The sequence below is a fragment of the Suillus subaureus genome (genome assembly GCF_016647635.1).
Source record: "Suillus subaureus strain MN1 chromosome Unknown BJ212scaffold_37, whole genome shotgun sequence".
NCBI lineage: Eukaryota > Fungi > Basidiomycota > Agaricomycetes > Boletales > Suillaceae > Suillus > Suillus subaureus.
In genome coordinates this window covers 344,401-360,697 of record NW_024538593.1, presented here as the reverse complement: position 1 = coordinate 360,697, position 16,297 = coordinate 344,401, and the positions used below count along the sequence as shown (strand labels likewise).

The 16,297-nt window shown below is 48.7% G+C and overlaps 4 protein-coding genes across 4 annotated transcripts; all 4 read left to right on the top strand.

Annotated features, from left to right (window-relative positions):
* Positions 1-552: 552 nt before the first annotated feature.
* BJ212DRAFT_1280500 (glycosyltransferase family 39 protein) lies at positions 553-3,114 on the top strand (the record flags this gene model as incomplete). The annotated part of the gene is made up of 9 exons (XM_041331558.1): positions 553-623; positions 678-982; positions 1,034-1,142; positions 1,197-1,359; positions 1,412-1,595; positions 1,648-2,217; positions 2,270-2,593; positions 2,643-2,973; positions 3,027-3,114. The coding sequence occupies 9 exons, from the start codon at positions 553-555 to the stop codon at positions 3,112-3,114; spliced, it is 2,145 nt and encodes a 714-aa protein (XP_041188804.1).
* A 482-nt stretch (positions 3,115-3,596) lies between these two features.
* On the top strand, positions 3,597-6,163 carry BJ212DRAFT_1280366 (uncharacterized protein; the record flags this gene model as incomplete). The annotated part of the gene is made up of 12 exons (XM_041331551.1): positions 3,597-3,777; positions 3,833-3,966; positions 4,017-4,107; positions 4,166-4,518; positions 4,574-4,685; positions 4,736-4,763; positions 4,815-4,847; positions 4,898-5,068; positions 5,119-5,575; positions 5,628-5,666; positions 5,717-5,955; positions 6,004-6,163. The coding sequence occupies 12 exons, from the start codon at positions 3,597-3,599 to the stop codon at positions 6,161-6,163; spliced, it is 1,998 nt and encodes a 665-aa protein (XP_041188803.1).
* A 548-nt stretch (positions 6,164-6,711) lies between these two features.
* BJ212DRAFT_1280517 (Vps5-domain-containing protein) lies at positions 6,712-8,770 on the top strand (the record flags this gene model as incomplete). Its single annotated transcript, XM_041331560.1, has 10 exons — positions 6,712-7,137; positions 7,182-7,313; positions 7,367-7,639; positions 7,692-7,790; positions 7,844-7,937; positions 7,991-8,161; positions 8,209-8,243; positions 8,296-8,445; positions 8,495-8,647; positions 8,696-8,770. The coding sequence occupies 10 exons, from the start codon at positions 6,712-6,714 to the stop codon at positions 8,768-8,770; spliced, it is 1,608 nt and encodes a 535-aa protein (XP_041188802.1).
* Positions 8,771-10,100: 1,330 nt separating this feature from the next.
* Positions 10,101-13,439, top strand: BJ212DRAFT_1530102 (E1-E2 ATPase-domain-containing protein; the record flags this gene model as incomplete). Its single annotated transcript, XM_041341762.1, has 4 exons — positions 10,101-10,280; positions 10,330-10,449; positions 10,498-12,642; positions 12,703-13,439. 4 exons carry the CDS (start codon positions 10,101-10,103, stop codon positions 13,096-13,098), a joined length of 2,841 nt encoding a protein of 946 aa, XP_041188801.1. The 3' UTR covers positions 13,099-13,439.
* Positions 13,440-16,297: the final 2,858 nt, after the last annotated feature.

Here is a 16,297-nt window from a genome sequence, read left to right as displayed (position 1 = left end):
CAAGTCACCATCATGCAAAGGAATAGAAATAATTTTTGCCGCCATTGATACCTGACATAGAAGGTGCAGGTTGAAGCTGCATGTGCTACTGATTAATATTGTATTGGGAACTAAGCTGAGCGCTGAAAAGAGAGGAGCATGGGATTGCAAATACACAACACAAGCTGGTAGATATAATTGACACCGAGCCGCCGGTAGTGCTTATATGTTAGATGCCTCACTAAATTGCACACGTGACAACTGTGGCTGCGCCACGTCGCCAAGAGCAACTCAGACTCTCTTCAGGTTGATAATTGTCAAGACCTCCGTGTCAACGTTTCAACCTTCCACCGTGATGGCGAGTTCTTCAAAACCACGTCAGAGAATAAAGGTCGCCTCTTCTTCAACCACTGGCAGCTATGACCAGGATGAAGATGACCATGTACACGCTATATACCAAAATCCTGTATGTTGCTCGCTGCTCCAGTCTTCAATGTCCAATTCTTTCTCGTTATACAGAACTCTCGCAGTGCATTCGAACGGGTTCTAGATACTCCACAAGCAAGTGCTGCGATGGTGGGTGTACTGACGGCGATAGCATTTGCGCTTCGTTTCTACAAAATAAATCAACCGGATCAAGTGGTGTAAGCGCCAACCTATAATTCCTGGTTCTGGTCCGTAGCCTGACACGCACATAGCTTTGATGAGGTGCACTTTGGGAAGTTCGCCTCCTTTTATATCACTCGCGAGTACTATTTCGACGTGCACCCCCCTTTTGCGAAACTATTGTTCGGACTCGCTGGCTGGTTCGTCGGGTTCGACGGTCATTTTACATTCGAGAACATCGGGGATAACTACACTGATAATCATGTACCATATGTCGGCATGCGTGCTTTGCCCGCAATTCTTGGAAGTCTTACGATCCCCGTCGTGTACGCAATAATGAAGGAAACTGGCTACTCTACTGTCATCGCTGCCTTTTCCGCCTGTATCATTCTCTTTGGTGAGCGCAAGCTCAGTGAACCTACTGTCTGTATCTAACACATCTCCACAGACAACGCTCACATTGCACAGTCACGATTAATTCTGTTGGACGCGACATTGATCTTCTTCATGTCACTTACAATCTATTCATATATCCGATTCCGCAAACTCCGCTACTGGTGTGCTATGACTGTTTTCTGAGATATCGTAATTTGACACGTTCTCCATCTTAGGGAATTCACCGTTGAATGGTGGAGCTGGTTGATCGCTACTGGCTTCTTCATGGCTTGCACCTGGGGCGCGAAAGTAAACGGTATCCTGACTGTAGCCACTATTGGCATCGCTGTTTTAGTTGACCTGTGGGATATCTTGGACCACAAGAAAGGGTTTACAATGGTAGGCTCCGTCTCCCCACCATCCTGCTCATTTCATTTATCGCTATCTCAAGGAACATTTTTGGAAGCACTTCATGGCAAGAGCAGTAGGCCTCATCGTTGTCCCCTTCATCATTTATCTATCATTCTTCTACGTGCATTTTGCCGTTCTTACGCGTTCTGGAACTGGTGACTCTTTCATGAGCCCCGCATTCCAGGAGACTCTCATTGGCAATGAACTATTGATGAACAGCCAAGGTATGGAACAAGCTGCATCGGGTCTGCCTTTCAACTAAACCTCATTTTGCAGAGCTTCGTTACTACGACGTTGTCACTATGAAACACAAGGACACAAAGGTTTACCTGCACTCGCATCCCGACCGCTACCCTTTGCAGTACGACGATGGCCGCATTAGTAGTCAAGGACAACAGGTCACCGGCTATGGACATGATGATATGAACAATCACTGGCAGATCATCCCCACAAAAGCCCTTCCTGAGGCTGGCCGCGGTCGTGTTGTCCGCCACGACGATGTCATTCAACTCTTGCACGTCAACACACAAACGCTCTTACTCACCCATGACGTCGCTTCCCCGCTCATGCCAACAAACCAGGAATTCACTACATGGGCTAAGGATGATCATTCACGACACAATGATACCCTGTTCTACTTGAATATCATTGACGCCGACTCTGAGGATCCGTGGAAGAGCAAATCGAGCCACTTCAGGCTTGTCCATGGTCCCACCAGGGTGTCCATGTGGACCCATTCTAAACAGTTGCCGGAATGGGCTTTCAAGCAACAGGAGATCAATGGTAACAAGAATCCCACAGAGAAGAGCGCTACTTGGTTTGTCGACCAAGTGATCTCGACTGAAAGTTAGTAGAATTTTTCATGAGGTGGATTTGGTTATAATGACCCCTTAATTAGGTTCTGAAGGTCTCTCTGGCGAACAAGTCGTGAAGGAACCTAAAAAAATCAGCTTCTTCAGGAAGTTCGCTGAGCTGCAGTTGTTGATGCTCCAGCACAATGCGGGACTCACTTCATCACACCCCTATGCTAGCGGTCCGATCAACTGGCCTTTCCTCATCAGCGGGATCAGTTTTTGGACAGACAACGACGCTCAAAAACAGATTTATCTTATTGGTAACATCGTTGGCTGGTGGACGTGCGTCATCGCACTGTCCATCTACGTTGGTATCATGGGTGCTGACCTGCTTGCCCGTCGTCGTGGCATTGAACCCATTCCCGACGGTCAGTAGACACTTCCTTTGAGCGAATAATAAATTGACTTTTGCTTCAGCTGCCCGCGGCCGCCTATGGAACTCTGCTGGATTCTTCCTTCTGATCTGGGCCGTACACTACCTTCCCTTCTTCCTCATGAATCGACAGCTCTTCGTTCACCACTATCTCCCATCGCATCTTGCGTCTGCACTCCTTGCTGGCTCTGTTCTTAGCTTCGTCCTTTCGGATACGGTCAATTACCCGATTAGTATCGTAGGACGGTGGACGAAAATGCGCAAATCAGAGTACGCTGACCTTGGTATGAAAGGGCCTGTGGTGGTGGGCGTATTCACATTCATCTTGTTCTTGATGTTCCTATACATGACGCCATTGACATATGGTACGCCTGGGTAAGTGGTGATTTCGAGTTCTTGCAACCGAGTGCCATTAATGCGCCATTCAGGCTTGATGGAGAGACGATCAACGGGAAGCGCTTGTTGTCATCGTGGACGTTGCACTTCGCAGCAAAGGAGATTGCTGAAGTATCGTGAGACGGAACTAGGGATAATCATGATTGCATGGCGCAGCATGCGCGACGGGATTTTGTACATAGTAGATGATAATCTACTTGGCTTGCTAGTTCGTTGAACTATGGCTTGGTATTTATGATGGACCTTTACAATATCAATCATGCGAGGTTTGCTCTGGGTCTCTGGCCCGAGTTACGGCAACAAAAGGAGCCTGAGATAAGACGTCAGTCGATGGCTTTTGTTCTGACTGCTCATGGACGTCGCCTGTGCTGGCGAGCTGCCAATTAGATGTAGTATGCGCGTGGATTGCAGTTAGCTTCCGCCGGCTAAGAATTTCAATCACTAGTTCAAGATTATTGGTCGAGCGGTAAGTTGATGGTGCTGCAAACGTGCGGCAGTCTCCTTGTTTGGTGATTTTGACCACTTGAGGTTCTTAGTTCATTCCTGTTCATTCATTTACTGCTGAGTCCGCACTACGATCACCTCAATTTGCCGCGGCCAGGATGTTCAACGCACCGCGGCCAGCCCAACGATATGCTTCCGCACCTGTCAACGGTCTTGGAGGCAGTTTCGTCGACGAGAATCCGCTGGCTGCCTCGATTTATGACGATCCGTGGAGCGCTGCCCCCTCACCTTCTCCGCAACTCATACAAAATGCGACGTCTGCTCTTAGCTCGGTATTAGGTGCGAATTGAAACAAAAAATTTGTGTCTGCGCCTGACTAGTGACGGTTGGACAGCGGAAGCGAATGTCCCGGAATCATATAACAGGGCATTTGCCGTCGTAGATGCAACAAACTCTGGAGAGACGTCCGTAAATGCTCTGTCTCGTGTTCTGTCGACGTCTGGATTGCCAGCGATGACTGTAGACAAAGTGAGTGATGCAGTGGTTAGCGGTGGGACAGATTGCTCATCCCATGTCAGATCGTGAACCTCGTAAGCTCTCGACCAAGGGTGTCCAAACTCGAATTCTTCGTGGCTCTTGCATTACTGGCGCTCGCTCAGTCCGGCAAAGGTGCGAGATTCATTTACTCAACCATGAGTTACATCAATACATAAGTGGGCTCGGGTAGACATCAGCGTGGAGCAAGTCGCTGCTCGTGCTGCGGAAAACAATTTACCCGAACCATTTCTCCACCTTGATACCCTACAGCCGAGCACGTCGGCTCTCTCTTCCCCCTACCCAACCTACAGGCAGGCCACTTTGGACCCGTGGAGCGTACCTCGTTTTGGAAGTAATGGGGGAGGGTCTGACTTTGCTGCCCCTCGGAGTGCGACGACCATCAATGGCGGAGCTGTATCAAGTTTGGCGGGGTCGGGGTTGCCGAGGGAGTGGTGGAAGATGCAAGAAACTGTGGATGTGACTATCCAAGGGCAGCAGGGGTTTATCCTGAATCGGTATACAGTGTATGAGATTATCACTGAAGTGAGAGCACACTCATCTATCCCTTTCCAACACACTGATATTATATGGTGCCTAGCACGGCACACCTGTCCATCGTCGGTATTCAGAGTTTGCATTTTTATGGGACTGTTTGGTGCGACGATACCCTTTCCGTCTGTTACCTGCCCTTCCGCCCAAGCGTGTGCAGCGTAAGCCCTGTGTTATGCAATCTTTGGTTTGATTCTCATGTGGATTGAAGCCGATGCTGCGTTTATTGAGCAACGAAGGTGTGGAAACATGGTGCTTGCTAGTCAGGACATCTGAAATGTTTGTAACAGGAAAGGTCTTGTGAGGTTTTTGAACGCTGTGATGTATGTGACTACCACCCTCATTAGGTATACTTGGATTAAGGGTTCTTCAGGAACCATCCGGTGATCAAGGAGGACGGTCTTCTTGCGACGTTCCTCTCGGAACCTTCCTTCGAGAATTGGCGAAAGCACACCGCAATATCGCTAGAAGAAGAATCTGCTAGCAGACATGTTGATAGGATAGAAGAAATCACCGTCCCAAGTGACCTCGAAGACAAACTTGCGTATGTGCAACATATTCATTATCTCAACCGTCCACTTAAGGGTTTTGAAGTTTTGTGCGGGGGAAGATCAGTCCATTGATAGAGCAGTGGCAGAGAATATGCGTATTGGCAGAACGCATAATAAAGAGACGCGAATCAGCTGCGGTACGGATCCCTCCAAGTCTCAGGCGCACCTATTTACCGGCTCACTTCACTTTCCCTTTCTTCTCCCTTCATCATTCTCCTTTGGATGACCATGATCACGATCGTATACCTGGACCCGCCTCGTCAACGACGTCATTGGCTGGTTCTTTATCAATGTTGTCCTCGCGCACTGCGCGTTCCGATGACCTTGAATTGGATGATCAGGCAGACCTGGCGCGACTGACCAACGTGCTGAGGGCCGTCGTTGAAGTGAACGAACGGTGTTGGAGGGGGGATGAGTGTGAATTGTGTGATGGCGTGCGTCAGGGGATTGCACAAGTTGCTTCACATACACAACGGCAATCTGATTTGCTGGAACAACGAGTCAGTGTATTACTCTGTCTAGTTTTTCTGCTTGTTGAACACTTCACTTCAGACGAATGCATTGCTCTACTCAACATTGGAGGCACTGAAGGTAAGCAAATCGCCAGTAGGTTGTTGATGCGTTTATTCTCGATGATGCAGAGTCAAAGGGATCTGTATATTGCGATGCGAGATCTGTTCGTCCGCCGCGACCGTCTTTCTGTTGATAATGTCGACCGGTTGAAGAAACGAGTTGATTTGAATTCAATGAAACTCGAGGGTATAAAGGCTGCTCAGAAGGACGGCTGGCAGGATGACGCCGATCGAATTATTGGTCTGATAGAGAAAGACCAAGCGACGATCGCTACACTCTTAAACCGAAGAGTGTTTATCCGTGCTTCGTGAGTGTTTTACGACTGCCATTTTTTGTGGTTGTTAATGCTCTCCAGGATGTGGCATGAGCTTCGTGTGGTGCTGCATAATAAGGAGAATGCTTTGCTCAGCAAGTTAGTGCAGAATCTGGCTCATGATGAGCAAGCTTTCACCAGTAGTGTGCTTGCTAATTGGGTATCTCTTGGAAATGCTGTCGAGGAGATGCCATATGAGTAGGACTACTAGTACTTATGATGTGGATATATCTTGACGCTGTATGTAGTCAGAATAATTATGTCTGTGAGATTACACGCTGTAGTGCTCGTTTTAGTGTGCTAAAACTTGATTAAGTACTATATGTCTTAAAACTCGCTCCCAGGCCCGTCATCCATATTCAGTCCTTCACATTTCATTCCATGGACAGTTTCGACGACCTTCTCGCACCCTCTCGGAACGTCCTCGAAGAAAATCCATTCGAAGACCCGTTCGCTAAACGTTCTTCTTCGCCAGACCCATGGTCTAGCTTCTCCCATACTAACTTGCCAGGGCCAACGCATCATGATATCGACTACTACAGGACCGGCTTCGAGGATGAGCCAGTACGCAGTACTAGTGCAACACCTACAACTGCGTCATATGTAACAGGCGACCACGGGCACAGCGACCGGAACAGCCTGATTGCAGCTGACCCACTAGATGCGGCTGCAGTGACTACTGATGACCATGATGATGAGCACAGTACAGCGCCGACAGATACTACCTCCCCACATATACCTGGCTTCAGCATGTATGCATCTACCACGGAAGAGCATACAACGACCGTCTCCGAACCTACGTCGGCATCGCCCTTTCCTCATGATGAGAAGCCGGTCAGAGCAGTAATATCACCTCACCAGGAGTCATCTCCATCCCCTGCTCCAGCTATTTCCTCTACCAGAATCGTCACACCTTCTGATAGTCCAGAGCGTGCTGTTATCTCGCCACTGGAGCGGAGCTTCTCTCCAGTAGTTGAACAAACTTTTGCAAGTGTTGCGGTAGAAGCGGAATCTCGGCGAGGTTGGCAGTCTGACTGGGGAGCGAATGATCCATTGCCACCTGTTCATTCGCCTATCATAAATACTACAGCCGATGAGGAAGACGATGATGACAAGCCGATTGGCCATTCTGCCAAGTTCAAGGGCATGGACAGGATTAACTCTCCCCAGGTAAGTGTCTGCCCAATGGATTATAAACCGCTGTACCTATTTTGCGGTAGCTGGCAATATCACCCGCTTCTACCAGGAACAGCAGCGAATCATCAGCTCCAATCTTCGTCATTTCGGTCGACGATCCTCAGCGTGTGGGTGATCCCATTCGGTCGTTCATCATGTATACTGTGCATACACGAGTGAGCTGCTTTTGTTTCGTGCTGCCGATAATATCACTGAAGGAGCCTCTTAGACGACCTCTCCGCTTTTCCAAAAGTCAATATTTTCTGTGCTACGTCGGTATTCAGACTTTCTATGGCTATACGAAACCCTTTCAGCCAACAATCCGGGTGTCGTTGTTCCTCCCGTACCAGAGAAAAGCCCGTTTGGGCGTTTCGACGAGACATTTGTACAGCAGCGACGACTGGCGCTCGAGAAATGTATCCAAAAGATTGTCAATCACCCGGTGCTGGCGAAGGATCCTGACCTTAAGCTTTTCCTCGAAAGTGACACTTTCTCCTTAGACGTGCGTTATACGATCCCGCTGCTTAAGTTTCCTTGTATTAAGTGACGTACAGATAAAACATAGGAAAGCTGAGCTCTCGCACGAAAGGGGAGGACTCATGGCATCCATCGGCCAAACCTTAACGGGTCCGCGGTTTCATGAAACCGATGAGGTTCGTCATAAAGCCTGTTTATCACGATCCATGTTCACTTCACATTTCTGCAGTGGTTTGATAGACAGCGTGCATATCTGGATGGTCTCGAATCACAGCTGCGTGGATTAGTGAAGTCAATAGAAATCGTTGCGAAGCAGCGAGCCGGTGTGTCTTCGTCTTTCGATATATTGCCAGTACATTATTTGATTGCCTTACAGAATTGGCTGCTGCGACCGGGGAGTTTGCTACTGCGGTCACTGATCTGTCACTCTCAGACATTGGAAAGCAACTGACGCAATCCTTGGCTGCCATGGCTGACGTCCAGCACAAGGCTGAGGAGGTTCAGACCATTCAGTCGCAACAGGACATAATGACACTTTTAGCTACCGGTAAGTCTACTGTTTTACCTATCTAGTAATAATTAATCGGTCTTTAGCGGACGAATACTCAAGGTTGATTAACTCTGTTCGGGTCGGTTGCCCAGTGTTCTTCATACGTTGCTTCATCTGACTCTGTTTTCTAGATGGCTTTCAATTCTCGCATGCGAACGTACACTGCATGGCAAAATGCTGATTCTGACGTCCGTCGTGTTAAGCAAAATCATGAACGACTTCGATCTCAAGGCCGTCTGCCTACGGATCGGATGAGCCATACCGTTAGTCAAATATCAGAGGTGTGACAATTTCTTTTTTTGTTTCTTACACATTCTTACAGTTGGTCAGGCTGAACGCCGAGCTCTGGACGCCAAGCACGAATTTGATCAGTGCTCAAAGTTGATCAAATCTGAAATGGCAAGATTTGAGCAGGAGCGTGTGGATGATTTCAAGATATCTTTGCAATCTTTCCTGGACGGGATGATCACCAGACAGAAAGAGGTATGTGCTGCAATATGACGCTTAAATGGATACTCAACACTGTTGCAGCTCATTACAACATGGGAAAACTACCAACAAGTCCTCCTGAAACGTGTTGCTGCTTCCGACGGGAGTAAGGTTTGATGGTCATAGCGAAGTGATAATATCTATCGTTTACGGATATACCTTGCTTATCATACGTCGAGAGTTTTTGTGATCGTGTCGTACAAAGTTGGGACTCTCGGCTCCTTTTAATTTGTCTTTCATCCAAATTGAATGTCTGAATTCTAGAACTTGCTGATCTGGCAGAGGTACTGGGAAAATGAATGAATCAGTTGATCGCATCGGTAGGATCTAAAGGACTTCTAGCTCCGGCGAATCCGAATATACAAAGTCTCTACTATATTGTAACAAGCACCATGGCTATCAATCGGTGGCAAATTATACGGTTCTCCATTAAGTTGGGTGAGGAGCAGAGCAGAAGAAGTGATTGTCAGCTCTGCAAAAGCAGACAAGTCAGACGAATCCATTCAGAAACGGAAGACAACGCAGTCCCGTAGTCGCTGTATGGAATTGTCCAGAGGGGTCGCCACATATGAATCATATCTGGCACCAGGCACCTCTAGGCACACGGTGAACCACGATAAGCTACTGAAAAGCGGCAGTACTGGCGTTGAAGAGAACACAGGAAGTGATGAAGGACCTTTGGACTGAGCAGAATGTGCACGAATGTCAGCTGGAAAATATCATACCTGGATCCACCTACATACCGACACCGCTCCCGATTACATAGCAGTGCCACTAGTACTGAAAGGATCTGTGGCACGCAATCGAAGACAGCGTACTGGAAACAATCAGCCAAATTAGCATCGACAGTGATTAAAATGGCATCGCTGATTAGGATTAGGGCTTTAGGAAGAGCTTTACAGCCTGCAGACTCCGGAGGAACGCAGACAACCTGGGAATTCCCGACACCAACTCACGATGGTAGCATCGACTGTCACCTTCACTTCACGGTAGTAGAGGAAGACCCATCCAGGGCAATCGTTCAACGTTCAGGAAGGAGACAGCAATGACAGCGGGACTTCAGAACTCTTATTGCAGGTACACACTATGACATCAGACAAGGTGAGAAAGAGTTGATGGCCGTTCAAGACGTGGGGATGGAATGATGACGTAAGATATTTAGACCTTACAAAGTACATAGTAACGCAGACGTGTGCTCTGTACTAATTAGAAATGCGGTGAATACTGTGACAGCTCGGTCTCCTTTACAAAGCCTTCCTCCGCCTCTGATTTAGCCTCAAAGCTCCTCTATAAGTAATACCACCGCTATCGTAGTCCCTGGCGCTTACTTTCTCTTCTCTGAAACACTACGTACATCTCAATCGAGAACGGTTCCGAACTTCCAGCTTGGCGTAGTGCACCAGGCGTTTCAGATATAAGCATTCTTTCCCTCGCGGCTATCTAAACCATGTCCATCATATTTGGCATTGTGTCAAGCGTCTTGGAAAGAACAAAGCTCGCAGCTCTTGGAAATGTCGAACTTCCTCTCATAGATGATGAACCGCTAGCAGTCACCGAGGTGGATGACAGTGGCTTAGGAAAATGCGAACTACGAATAGAAGGTATGACGTGCGGTGCATGTGTAGAGGTAAGCTCGTGTCATACCAGTGCATTATACATATACTCATTGGTTGCAGTCCATCGAAGGCATGCTTAGATCGCAAGCTGGCATACATTCAATCAAAGTTGCACTTCTTGCTGAAAGAGGTGTAGTCGAGTATGACCCCTCTGTATGGACGCCGGAGAGGATTGTCAATGTTAGTCCGTCGCTGACACATCAGGCGCATACTGATCATTATTGGCAGGAAATTTCAGACATAGGATTTGATGCTACTGAAATACCAATAGCGCGATGTGATATGATCACACTGCGGATATTTGGCATGACATGTGGTTCGTGCACGTCGGCTATAGAAACTGGGTTGCGTGGGATGCCAGGGGTGACTAGTGTTGCCGTCTCACTCGCCACCGAGACAGCCAAGATAGAATTTGAACCAAGTCTCGTTGGCCCTCGGGAAATGGTCGAACGCATAGAAGATATGGGTTTCGATGCAATATTGTCAGATCAAGAGGATGCCACGCAAAAACAATCACTTGCCCGAACCAAAGAGATCCAAGAGTGGGCTCGCCGCTTTAAATGGGCGCTCGCATTCGCCGTGCCAGTGTTCTTCATCAGCATGATCGCAATGCACATACCTTTCCTCCGACCCCTCGTCAATTTTCATTTATTCAACGGTATCTATATCGGTGATCTTATCCTTCTTACCCTTACGACTCCTGCACAATTCTGGGTCGGTCAGAAATTTTATCGGAATGCGTTCAAAGCACTTAGACATGGTACCGCGACCATGGACGTCTTGGTTATGATCGGAACCTCCGCGGCTTATTTTTATTCGTTATTTGCCTTATTCTTTGCAGCATTCAACACCACGCCTGACTACCGCCCTTTCATTTTCTTCGACACGAGTACTATGCTCATCATGTTCGTATCCCTCGGGCGTTATCTCGAGAACCGCGCAAAGGGAAAGACAAGCGCTGCTCTAACAGATCTCATGGCCCTCGCACCAACCATGGCCACAATCTACACGGATTCTCCGGCATGTACACAAGAGAAACGCATTCCTACAGAGCTGGTGCAAGTGGGGGATACCGTCAAACTTGTCCCCGGAGACAAAGTGCCCGCTGACGGGACAGTCATTCGAGGATCATCCACCGTGGATGAAAGCGCTGTCACCGGCGAACCGGTTCCGGCGTTGAAACAGCCCGGAGATAGCGTCATTGGGGGCACCGTTAATGGCCTTGGGACTTTTGACATGTGCGTGATTCGTGCAGGTAAAGATACAGCGCTTGCACAAATCGTCAAACTCGTCGAAGAGGCACAGACGTCCAAAGCACCAATTCAGGCATTTGCAGACCGTGTTGCAGGCTTCTTTGTTCCCGCCGTCATCACGCTCGCAGTACTCACATTCGCTGCGTGGATGGTGATTTCACATGTCATTAGCGAGGACAAACTCCCAGCTATGTTCCACCGCCATGGTGCGAGCCGGCTAGCAGTTTGTTTGCAAATGTGCATATCAGTGGTGGTGGTCGCATGTCCGTGTGCTCTGGGACTGAGTACACCGACGGCCATCATGGTTGGCACGGGTGTGGGTGCAAAGAACCAGATTTTTATCAAGGGTGGCAGGGCGCTCGAGGCCAGCCGGTCGATCAAACGAATCGTGCTGGACAAAACAGGCACCGTCACGCAGGGGAAACTCACTGTTGCGGGTATGACATGGATGCCCCCGCGTGATTCCTCTGAGCTCTTACCTGATGATAACGTCGGCTCTCAATCTTTGTCATTCAAATGCGCCGACGGCACTACTACACGCGCAACTATCATGGCAATGGTCGCTGCGACGGAGCGCAAGTCCGAGCACCCTCTAGCTAAAGCCATCGCCGCTCATGGCAAGAGCCTGCTTGCCAGTGCCGACATTCAATCACCACCATTGGACATCAAGTCTTTCGAGAGCGTGACTGGCGCTGGTGTGAAAGCTCTTATCTCATCATCTGGTTCCAACTATACTTTATACGTCGGAAATGCGCGGTTCATCGCGCAGTCCACCATTGTACAGCTACCTTCCATTTTGACGAATTACGAGGCTCAAGAGAGCAAGCTCGGTCGCACGGTGATCTTCATTTCTTCGTCCCGGGGATCTTCTGCTCCGTTGCCCTTGCTTGCAGTTTCTTTGTCGGACGCCCCCAAGCCCTCGTCTGCGCACGCAGTCAAGGCACTACAGAGCATGGGCATAGAGGTGAACATGATGACGGGTGACGGGATGGTCACAGCTTTGGCGGTTGCCAAACAAGTGGGGATCAAGTCCGATGGCGTTTGGGCCAATATGAGTCCCAAAGGCAAGGCGTCCCTTGTTACGGACCTCATGAAGCAGGGGAATGGCGGTGTTGCAATGGTATGTGTCTCTACTCTGTTTGAATATCTTGAATCTGACCTGTGCATTTTATTCTTCCAGGTCGGTGATGGCATCAATGACTCGCCTGCCCTTGTGGCTGCTACAGTCGGCATCGCCCTTTCCTCAGGGACCTCTGTAGCCATCGAAGCTGCCGACATCGTTCTGATGCGCTCTGATCTCCTCGACGTCGTTGCTGCGCTATACCTTTCGCGCAGCATCTTCTCGACAATCCGACGAAATCTGGTCTGGGCGTGTATATACAATGTACTTGGGATCCCGCTTGCGATGGGCGTGTTCTTGCCCTTTGGGCTGTATATGCATCCGATGCTGGCAGGCGCCGCAATGGCGTTCTCGTCGGTGAGCGTAGTGACAAGCTCGCTGATGCTGCGATGGTGGCAACGGCCGCTGTTGAGTGTGATGCCCGGGGAGACTAGTGCACGGGGAGACATTGTTTGAGACGTGGAGGAATACGTTGGATGATATGTGGGATTCGGTGAAGGGATTGGTGAGGAGGCGGAGGGTGGATGAGGGGTATAGCCAGCTTCCGATTGAAATGTCGGATAGTGTTTGAGTAAGATGGGGTTTCGGGAAGTTTGTTGTATGTACAATTGATGCTACACCTAGTCTTTGCACGTAATGACTATCTTACTAAGCTAATACTTAGGCTGTACTCTTAGAGAAACGATCGTTATATTATCGACCGGAACACGCTACTCTCGCGGTTATCAGATCATGTGGATAGTAGTTGTCCCTTCATGATGATGGTAATAGTACCTGCGTGTCAGTGATATTGTTGTGTCTTCTGAATTCAAGTTACTGCATTACGTTAACGTTACGGCCTGAGCCTGGGCTGTCCTGTCAACTCCGTTGTCGCGGCGTGGTCTTTGTCATGATCATCGGTACCATGGCATCAAACCTGCCCAGTCTGAGAGTCGCCCGAGACACGCCATCTGAGACGGCAATTCCAACCTCCTTCAATTTCATACATTGTTATCATGCGTTACTGTGCGTCATATTGCTCAACGCTGCGCGAAACAACCGTTGTCTCTGATAACATTCGATGCACTAGGCTGTGAGCCACCCGGTGACCCTAGTAGGTGCCACCCTTCATCTCCGGACTCAAACGTCATCAAGGCAATGCTACAAAAAGTGTGTCATTTGAGGGGGAGGTCTCCCCGCTTATCGTAGCATAATATCCATCTACCTATGCCGGTTTTTAAAAACAAGTTGAGTAGACTTGGAGATACTTAATCCCGGAGCTGCGAGCTCAAGTCCATAAATAGTGTCGGCCAACCCAATGATTCATTGCAGGGTATTAACTTATCAGGTGATATCAAGGGTTGAATGCCCATCTGCTACCAGGCGCCACACGTTCCTGCGCGCCTGAATTCCACAAGGGGTCGCGGCTAACTTACGGAAGGTATGATTAATTATTCTCATCTGCAAGTTCCTTGGGGCAACGACTTATTAACCTGCTTTTTATCGACTTCCACGACCTCACTCACCACAGATGTTTCTGATCGCAGATGGACAATCTTCTGTAGAGGTAAGCATTCCTTGTGCGTGATACATGATTTGACGGGTAAATTGAATCGCAGAGCTTTTATACCGCAGGGAGTGACGGAGAAGGCGACCTCCCACCTGGAAGCGTGGGCGAAGAACAAGTCAAGCAGACGGTCCAAGATATTGCAGGCTCAATACTCCGCGACATGCCCCTACGGTTGTTAAATACCAAAGATGGCAAAATCTATGCTCGCCCCGCTCTCATCACAAAGCTCGAAGAGTCAGATATATTTCGGTCGATTCTCGCCCTCACCACCACCAGGTCTGCTCTGGAACAAAAGCAGTACATCTTTGAGTGGTCAAAAGCTTCTTTGCATATGTCATGCTCTCACACAGGTGGGAGGGCCACGAACCCGGCTTCAGAGATATCCCACAAGAGGGTATCTATAAGCCTTCTACATCAAGATTCAACAAAGTTCGGAATCTTTGTCGCAAGGCGCGCAAACACAATTTCAATTGGGCATGGATCGACACATGCTGCATTGATCAGGACAGCAGCGCCGAAGTACAGAAGTCCATCTCTTCCATGTTCTCGTGGTATCGCGGGTCAGCACTGACGATCATCTACCTTTCGGATGTCGTGGAATCTAGCGAGCAGGCACTTTTGCTGAGTCAGTGGTTCCGGCGGGGCTGGACTCTTCAAGAGTTGCTTGCTGCCAAGGTTATTCGGCTCTACAAGAAGGACTGGAGCCCATTTTCTCAATCCGCGGCGTTCAACCACAAGAACGTTGTCGAGATCCTGGATGCGTTAGAATCCGCAACTGGGATACAGAAAAGTTACCTCAAATTCTATTGTCCAAGCGTCGAGCACCCTCGAATGAAGCTGAGATGGGCTCTTCATAGAGTGACCAAGGAGAAGGAAGACGAAGCATATTGCTTGATGGGAATCTTTGGCTTCACCATGCCAGTTACCTACGGAGAGGGTTATCATGCATTCTCTCGACTCTTGATGGAGGTCATGAAGCGCACGGGAGATGCGACTCTCCTGGACTGGATCGGGGAGCCTTCGACTCTGAACACTTGCCTTCCCTCCTCCCCAAGATGCTTCTCGGACGTTCCTATCCTAATAGGTGTTGACGGCCCCCCTCCTCCTGTTTTGAGTTTTGCGCTGGCTGCAAAGGTCATCTATGTGTTCAAAGGGGCTATTCGCAGGGCAAGAGAGTGAGATATTTCAATTGAAATACGTGTTTGTACTTACATGCTTTACGTTCAGCTCGTCTCATCTTCAGCATAGTCATAACACAAGTCAGAAGCCAAGCGTTGACGGGTCTGATGACGATGTCAAACTACACATTGCAAGTACCACAAGCAACCAGAGCATTTTTTCGCTCAAACGGTCTACAAGCTTCCCGTTTGAAGGGAGCTGAGATAATACCCCTTGCCAAACTGCTCGAGAAGCCTCCAAGCCATATAGTCTTAACCCTGAAATTCACTATCACTGTGCGGTGCTTTGTGCATGAAGTACTGTCGCTTTACTTCACACCGGTCTCGGGATCATACCACTGCCGTGCAGATGGCATCCAGCCATTCAGTCTTGTCACCTCCGAGAAATTGAAGACATTTTCAACAGACCGCCGGTACCCCACCTCGTTATCTGTTGGCACGAACCTGGGATCCGCTACTTTCTTACGACTCTTCGCACGTATACCACACCAACTATGCCGCTGCTTCGCCAACGACTCAAGAACCCGTTATTTGCAATGCTGCTGGAACGTTGTCATGATGGCCGGTTCAGACGAGTATCTACAAGCAAACGTATCGTTGCGGAGCTTGGGTCACTTCCCTCGCAAACGTACGGAGTACGGTCTCTTGATCTTCAGTGACACGATGATGTTATATCCCTTGGTGCACGTCGTCGAAGTCTTCGCATACATAATAACTTTGGAGATATAACCAAGCTAAGTATTACTTCTAACTATAAACCGATTTATATCTGAGCATTTTACCAAAATCCACTCTATCCATTGCATCATTCTAAACTATTACTGACATACATATCGTATTATCAGTTCGCTTGGAAGCCGCGTTTATCATGTTCATGATCACTAGCTTATTTGTACCATACACCGACTATGATATTAGTTAATATTGT